Here is an 8612-nt window from a genome sequence, read left to right as displayed (position 1 = left end):
TCTGTATGGTCAGGAACAAATGAACACTGATATAGAAAATGTAACCAGAGACCCACTCTGACTGGTTTGCTGAAGTCATGACAGCGCTCACTTGCTCTTTATCAGATTGTGGCCACAGGAGCAACAATACATTCAAATGTAATTTACTAAGGCAAGATCTCTGGAAAGCTTTCCTCTTCATTTAGTCAAAACCTTCACCTAGCTTAGCTCTAGCATCCCAGGCCACATGATCTGCCTAATGAATATGGATTTCTGGGAAAGAGCTATCAAAGGCAATTAACTCAATTAGCTCTAGTTGCTAACCAAAGCTCCCTACAGAATAAACAGCCCAGCTGTAAAGCAACAGATTCAGATACACATGTACAATTTCAGTCTCAACTCTCCACCACAACTGCATTAGGAACAAAAACAACAGAAAAGGCAGGAAAGAAGATAAGAATGGATTGTCTTCTCTTTCAAAACCCCAGAACATCTGGTGATCTGATCCATCGACACTTCATAAGAGGACACGGAGCAGTTAACTGGACTGTCGCCGACCGTCTCATTGGAGTTTAACAAGCAGGGAAAGTTCATGCCCTGTGATGATGTTCACAAAACGTACTTGCAATTTTTCTCCACGTGAATCCCTGACATGCATATTTATACAAACCCACCATTTCACCTTTTCCAGTGTATCCCCACATGTCCTACTTTCCCCAACAACTTTGTTAAGGAAATAAGGACACCGTCTGGGACAAAAAAAAAAGCTTTCCACTGCTCTCTCAAGGCATATGCCCTACCTTTACTGTGAAACCGTGCTGTAAAGGCAAGGTAAAGAGAAAAGAGACGACAGGCAGAGGGAAGGTGGACATGGGGTTTGGTCCTCTGAGATTCTGCAATACTGCATAGACATGTCTTAACAAGACGCCTTTACAGGCGTTCATCCTGTTCCTCCATCAGGCTCCGGGGGTCCCTGCTGTCCCCATGAGGGGGTCGGCCCCCTCGACGGGCTCCTGAGTGGGGGTCTGGTTGTTGGGTTCAGCCGTGATGACGATGGTGTTCTCGTCCACCAGCTCGCAGGTGGGGTTGGCAAAGGCTGAGAGAGGAAGAGTGATGCGATGCATCTCACGCTCGTAAACCCGCTGCTCGTGCTGTTTCTTGAGGTCACGACCCCTACGGGACAAAACACAAAACCATTTCACTTCAACCACTGCCAGGTTTAGTCATGTTTTTGTCACTCATCAACTGAATGAATAATAGAATGGGGTATAAAAGTGAGACACCACAAGTGAAATTTTTATATTGCGTATTTTTTTCAACGTTCTAAATTGTAAATCTTTTTTTTTTTTTTACATTTAAGATATTTTTTCATTACAAATTCTTCAGCATTACAAATTTGAGTGTAAAGTTTCATAAAACATTGTGCTGTTCAAATGTTTCTTCTTAGAGCCATAAATAACATAAGGAAGTTTATCATGTTTGTCTGGATATAGTGATTTTCGTAAATTAATATTCGCATATTTTCAAAATGTATACTGTATCACATGACTTTAGTAACTTAATATTTTGAATTGGATGAAGAAAAAAAGTGACTTGGTACTAGACAGTCTTTTGACCATTGAAATAATTAAAATCATATTTAATTAAAAGCTTGATTAAAAGTGTAATGGTTCTTAAGTTTGGTTTAAATTTTGTGACCTGAAAAACAAAAAGTGAACTGTTATACTGTAATTTTATGCATTCACACATCAAATCCTTTGTGCCTGACCCCTGTGGAAATGATGGTGAATGGAAATTATGTGTCATATGTTATGTCGTCATGATCTTTGATTAAAGATGATAGTACTTTAACCGTTAAGACCCTGTTTGTTAAACTGCTCCAAAGAGAGTTTTCCAAATGCATACTTTCGGTCTCGGAAACACCGACTCGAAGAACCACTCTGAATTACATAATCAAAAAGAACGACTTATTCAACAGTGTTTCCACTTTATTTCCTCTGAATATTATTTCCATTTCCAATATATCCATTCAAGCTAGACTGTAATATTTAACAGTGACACACTACAGACAGAAGGAGTGATTTGTCTCCAGTATTGTCTATTTTTAGACAAATGCTCTAGTGGAGAGGACCAGCTCTAATTCGTCACTCGCTGCCAAGGAAGAAACTGATCTCAATCACTATCCTTTACCGTTTCATGAAAATGGCAGTTGAATGTTGGAGAAATCTCATATTACTAAACAAACCCCGTCTTATCCTTCCTTTCACTCCATCTCTAGCCATTCAGACTGTGCATGGCAGACTTGCGGTGTGTTATGCAATCCTCCTACACTTACCCAGCACTTGTCCTAGTTTTATAGGTTAACACTCCTCTCAGCCCAACATCCTGCCCCTGCTTATTAATACTGAGCCAATTAATCGCTAGATAAACGATGACATACACACATTATCAGCTGACGCACGAGTACATGCTGCCCAAGGCTACTGAGTGCCCTGCCAAACGCTTTACAAGATAGAGATGAGATATTATATCCCCAATTATGATTTTTACTGTCATCTATTATCACATAAAACATCACCAGAAATACATTAAAAAAAAAATGTTAAAAAGGAAATTATAAAAATGAAACCTATTTTTGAACCAACAAGAATGAATTTGAATGACAATTAAACAGTTTTACTACTTTTCAGTGTAGCATTTGTTACAGTGCCTTTAATATATATATTTTAAAAAAACACACATTGTACTACTGTATTTATTTCTTCTGAAAAGGTATAATAGAGAATAATGGAAATTACAGAAAATAAATATCACATGGAATTTTTCCTTCTTTTGATTTTAGGGTGAAATGTAAGATTGAAACCTTCAATTTGAAGGCTTGTTTCTACACCAGCATTTGCTGCACATTTAGTTCGGGTTTGCATACACTGTGATTAGAAATGTACAAAACAATTGATATCTCTATTGATATCAGCTTTCAGAGTCCTTCTGTTCCTCCCCAAACTCAACACCCACTTCTAAATGTCAAAACAACCTCCTAAATATAGACAGTCAAGATGCCTCCAATATCTGCACCCACTCACCATCTCATGTGTCTAATGGCATTAAAATGACAGTGTTACATGAACCTGCTATGTGTTTCCAGCTAATGCCCGCCCTTGTGAGATATGACACTTTATTCCCTTGAAAGCATGTAGCAAACCCAATGACATCCTTTTAAGTCAGCACCTCTGAGTGACTCGGAGTCGATCAAAACCAGCATCTCACTATGAACTGTAGTACTGGCCACACATTTTACCTCAAGTCTCCTAATTCTGAAGAACTGAAGAGCCTTTTTTGCCTGGATTTTGTCTGTTGTGCTTTTCTATTGACATCAGCTGTCTATTCTCCATTCTTAAGTGCACACAGTAATGGAACATTGTGTTGCAGGTTGTACTGACCGTTTGTAGAAGTATCCCATTGTGATGCCACCTCCAAGTAGGATGATAATGGCCATCATGAAGACGGCCAGAACATAACCTGCCAAGGTAGCAAAGACAACCAATATTCCCATGAACTTCTCGGTTCTTGGATGTAGTTTGATGTTTTAGACAACTCAACACTTACCGAGAGTCCCAAGGTCTTTCTTCTTCTTGGGTCCACTCCTGACCTGCTGTTGGACTCCCTTCACGGGCTGCACCGCCGCACCCTCCACCTGCGAGGGGAAGGAGTCAGCGTTTTCGAAGGTCTCCACCATCCTTGGGGTGAGTCCCTGAGTGGGGACCGACTCTTCTGGAGCCGTGGCTTCTGTGGAGTTTTGGTCTGTGGGGTGACAGGATGAACAGGATATGAGTGTTTTTCTGTTTTTTTCTCAATCTGTGCGCTAATGTAAATCAGCTGTGCACTCCCTTCAATTAACAAAACATTTATACTAAGCAGTTTTGCTGTGGTCTGTGGGAGTGAGTGCTCTGAACGGACAATTGTTTTCTTACGGTTGTTGATTGGATGGAGGCAGATCAGAATGTGAGCTTGAAGTTGATTGTAAGAAAGGGGTGATATGTAAGTGGATTAAATGAATGGAAAAGTAAGGCATACATCACCAGAGACGTCTATGCGAAGTTTGAATTTTGATTAAAACTTTTTTTTTTACATTTGCATGGATGAATCATTCAAATAACTAACATGCATTTAGAAAATTTATGGGGTGAATCTTCAACTCATGCTGACTTCAAACAGCTAAAAAAAAACAAAAAAAAACAGAGATTTTGGTCCGAAAACATGCTCCACCCAAGTATGTGAACACAAACAGACATTAGAACTGCTCATTACATTCTGAAATGAGTCAGAACGCAATTCAAAAGCCCAGAAATAATAGTGTGCTGTTATGCTTTTCCAAACAAAGATTTAGCCTTTACTAGACACACTAGGCGAATACTACGACACTTTGTTTGTTTTTTTTCTTTTTGAAACACGTAATGAGATAATGAGTTTGGCTATTTTTATTTAAATAGGACATTAGGTGGACCTGATATATTTCAGAGGCCCATAGGAAGAATTCCCAGCTGAGAACATTAACTTCTCTTGCTGTGGTCCAACCCTCTAGAATTTTTCCACCAGCCTCTACTCTGAAAAAGCTGTTTACACACTCCAGCAGAGTTAAAGAACATTAGTTCGCAGCTCAGCTAGCCAATCAGAAGCTGTCGCCGTGGTGTGCATCTTCCTCATGGCCAATCGTAATCCCAGAGGGCGGGGTCTACACCTTCTCTTGAACAGCTACAGAACAAGTTTCCTTGTTTGTTCCTTTGTCTGTCCCAACTGAGGAAAGCTCAAGGCTGATGAGTCTAGTCTCGTGTTGTTGTTCAACTTTATCTGTCCTTGCAGCATGTTGAGTCAAAAGATAATTCTGAGGAAACCGCATCAGTGTGGATTAAAACTGACCAACTGGCCTAGTAGATTTTTTTATTTTTTTCAAAGTAGGATACATTCTGCTCTATTGTATTTTTGTTGTTGTTAATAAACCAAATAAATGTAAATAAAAATGATTAATAGCAAAAGTAACCTTTGGTTCAGTTCCAGTTTTTAAGAGTAGGCTCTGGGGAAAGTGAAATATTTGGTGCCGACTTTGTTCACTCCCTAGAGGATGTTTTCTTAAAGCTATTTGCTTTTTCCCACAAAAAGTAGATTGCACATTGCACATTTCTGCTTTGCGTAAATATTTTTAAATTAGCTTCCTCCAGGTTCTTGGAAGAAACAGTGTGCAGCTAAAAGTATGAGATGGTGGAAACAGAGTAACACGTTAGTAAGACCCAGTTGTGAAATGCCTGAGAAAGACACGAGTTAAATAAATCACTTTCATATATCAAAATCACATTTCATGCTGGAGTGTTCATCTCTTTTCTTCCCCCAAAAGTGCTCTGTGATATTTATTTTATTACAAAGGTTTAATGTCAAGAATTTAGAAAATGAACATTTACATGCATACGAGCTACCGTGATTTAAAAAAATATATATTTTAAGTAAGAGTGAACATGGCTACCTTGGCATGTCCTAATATCACAGGCTTCTTTTCTGGTTGCTCCATCGGACACGGAGACATAGCACCAGGGCTTCTCTGAACCATCTGGGTTGCGGCAGAAATTGTGATCTCCAACATCTGGCAAGAAGAAATCAAAATGATGAACCTTTAAAATTTGATTTAATGGATACTTAAAGGGGTCATATGATGCTGCTAAAAATAACATTATTTTGTGTATTTGGTGTAATGAAATGTGTTTATGCGGTTTAAAGTAAAAAAAAAAAACATTATTTTCCACATACTGTACATTATTGTTTCTCCTCTATGCCCCGCCTTTTTGAAACGCGTCGATTTTTACAAAGCTCATCGGTCTGAAAAGCGAGGTGTGCTCTGATTGGCCAGCTATCCAGTGCGTTGTGATTGGCCGAATACCTCAAGCGTGAGACAGAAATGTCACGCCCCTTACCATACCGTTGATGCCCTGTCCGGCCGGAGTGACGAGACAAAAACATACTCTTAACTTTTATAAAGAATATCTCTTTGGATTTGAGACTTTAGTATTTGCAACTTTACAGATCTTCTTTATGCACCAAGAGCTTGTAACACTCCAAAGAGAAAGGAAAACTTGAAATCGCATCATATGACCCCTTTAATATTTTCGAACTAATAATTTTTTTGTTTGTTTGTGTGAGCATGTGTTTATGAGTTGTAGTGAGTGTGTCCCACATGCACATCCCCAGAAATGTCCTCGTCTGGATTATGGAAGAGTGATTGCTCAGCTTTATGAGTTGGGCTCATGATATCATCTGGGCAGCAAGCCCATGTCATGCATAACCATAATTTACAAAATCTATAATCAGCAACATTGACAGTTTGCAAACTGCACTCTCTAATTAATGGATACAGTCTGTAAATATGCTTGATTGTATGTATCCTAGCTTAATTTCCTCAAATATGATTACATTGTTTTGGGGTGTTGTTTTGAAAGAGCTTGATTTCAAATTTGATAATAAATATGTACAAAAACATCACGAAAAGTAGAACCAGTAAAAATCGATGAGTTTCAGAAAGGCGGGGCATAGAGGAGAAACAATAATGTACAGTATGTGGAAAATAATGTGTTTTTTGAACCTTAAACCACATAAATACATTTCATTACACCAAATAAATTCATTACAACAAAATAATGTTCTATTTAGCAGCATCATATGACCCCTTTAAGCGCCCGCGGCAATATTTCAATTATTAAACAGTGCGACAAAATGTTGTAAAACACTTAAAGTGCCTTAATATATTTAAAACAGTAATATTAAAAGATCAAATTCAGTAATCACCATATTAATGATGCACAGTTTACATAGGCAAGCAGATGTGGTTTTCTATGGGAAACCATTTAATGTGAAACTTTGCACATTGTGTTTATATTCTGGGTTCATCTGCTTGCCTGTACAAAATATACATAATCAGTAAGGTGTTGAATTTCGCCTTTTAATATCTGCGTTTTACTACTTAATGCAATCTGCGTAAAAATAACTGGCGGTCAGTGGAGCAAAGCTTCGTTTTGCCCTCCGGGTGGGCGTTCCTGTGAAGACTGACTTTTATTCAGTTTTTAAGGTTTTAAGTTGTCGGTTGCTAGTTGAGTTAACTTAACAAGTTGAGTGCGATAGGTTGCCTTATTTTTTTTTAGTTAGGGCAACTTTTTTTTTTTTTTTTACAGTGTAACTATAACAGAGAAAGTATATTTTACATCAAATAATTTTGAAATGGTTCACTAATCAGATTATCATATAACCTACCTTTACAATGAAAAATGCTAACAAAGATGATCCTTGGTGCTAGCTGGCCACGTAATGTGACATTAAACAGTTCTCATTACTGCTAGCTGTCTTGGTATAATAAAACGAACAGAAATAGTCAAAAATTTACCTTACAGGAAGAAATCCACGCGCGAGTAGTAAAAAATTATGGGCGTGTTGTTCAGCGTGACAAAAATGACGCAATATCGATGTGCGCATGCGCTGTAAGCCCTGCTAGGACAATAAGACTGGTAGGATAAAATGTCAGGACACCGGAATGTTCAAGCAGACGAGCGATTGTTTTTATTTGAATAATACCATTAATATTAATATTAATAATAATAATAGTCACTATTAATATAAAATATTTTGATAAACACACACATACATAAATGTTTTAATTTGACATAAATGTATCCAGTGTTGGGAAGTAACTATAACTAGTTACATGTAACCGAATTACGTAATTTAATTACAAAATAAATTTGACATAAAGGTATCCGTGTTGGGGAGTTTCTAGTTACATGTAACCGAATTACGTAATTTAATTACAAAATAAATGTAACTGTTACAACTAGCCTACTGAGAATCACTGAACAGTTAGCTACTTATTAACATGTTAACGATTACAAAGGCGGTTACATAGGCCTATGAATATTTTCACACACATACAGATATGATTGATTTCTTTCCCAAACTGCATTGACATGCTTTAAAATATGAGACACCAATGTTTCAGAAGTTTAGGACACAGAAGAGGACATAAGCTTTTTCGAGAACTGTTTTATTTCCTTTTTGGGTTTATGTATATGCTTTATTTTTTAAGATGCTAGCCTAACTGTTTTTCCCCAAGGCATCGTTAGACTCCAGTGTTTCCTGTCATAGCTATACAAAGATTTGATTTCAAAACCAGTATCATATCTATTAAACGGTTTCTTGTAATGATTTTAAATCTGTATTTATCTCAGAATGATCTCAAAGTAAAAAGAGGTGCTAAAGTCTGATGTTACGGTGGCTGTGCTTTAAAATTAAATTATTCTAATCTTAATTTCAAGTTAAGAAAGATTTTGAAAGTCTGACAGTAATCAGTGTTGATGTCTGCTTTAAATGTTTCAAAATGATTAACAGTTGAAAACATAATTATTTTAGAAATTTAGAAAAGTATTTAAAAAGTAATCAAATTTAATCAGTTAAGTTACTTTAATAAATTAATTGAAATAGTTACACTACTTATTACATTTTATAGGGTAACTTGTAATCTGTAACCTATTACATTTCCAAAGTAACCTTCCCAACACTAGTATCAAGAATATTATTACTGTCTATCTATCCATCCATCCATC

The 8612-nt window shown here is 37.1% G+C and overlaps 1 protein-coding gene across 1 annotated transcript; it reads right to left on the bottom strand.

Annotated features, from left to right (window-relative positions):
- Positions 1–662: 662 nt before the first annotated feature.
- Positions 663–6271, bottom strand: LOC107743346 (phosphoinositide-3-kinase-interacting protein 1-like). The gene is made up of 5 exons (XM_016556527.1): positions 6200–6271; positions 5495–5663; positions 3586–3780; positions 3420–3498; positions 663–1152 (listed from the first exon to the last, which is right to left on the bottom strand). The coding sequence occupies exons 1-5, from the start codon at positions 6269–6271 to the stop codon at positions 936–938; spliced, it is 732 nt and encodes a 243-aa protein (XP_016412013.1). The 3' UTR covers positions 663–935.
- Positions 6272–8612: the final 2341 nt, after the last annotated feature.

The sequence above is a fragment of the Sinocyclocheilus rhinocerous genome, unplaced genomic scaffold (genome assembly GCF_001515625.1).
Source record: "Sinocyclocheilus rhinocerous isolate Xijiao unplaced genomic scaffold, SAMN03320098_v1.1 scaffold2844, whole genome shotgun sequence".
Classification (NCBI taxonomy): Eukaryota; Metazoa; Chordata; class Actinopteri; order Cypriniformes; family Cyprinidae; genus Sinocyclocheilus; species Sinocyclocheilus rhinocerous.
This window is presented reverse-complemented; position numbering and strand designations above follow the sequence as displayed.

What these genes read in the sequence shown, in the direction of transcription:
- LOC107743346 (XM_016556527.1), bottom strand. Translation starts at nt 6,271, where the DNA reads ATGAGCCCAACTCATAAAGCTGAGCAATCACTCTTCCATAATCCAGAC. An exon ending in GAAAGACCTTGGGACTCTCG is followed by an intron (nt 3,499 to 3,585) that starts GTAAGTGTTGAG and finishes CTACCTTGGCAG; the next exon opens with GTTATGTTCTGGCCGTCTTC. An exon ending in ATGGGATACTTCTACAAACG is followed by an intron (nt 1,153 to 3,419) that starts GTCAGTACAACC and finishes TTTGTCCCGTAG; the next exon opens with GGGTCGTGACCTCAAGAAAC.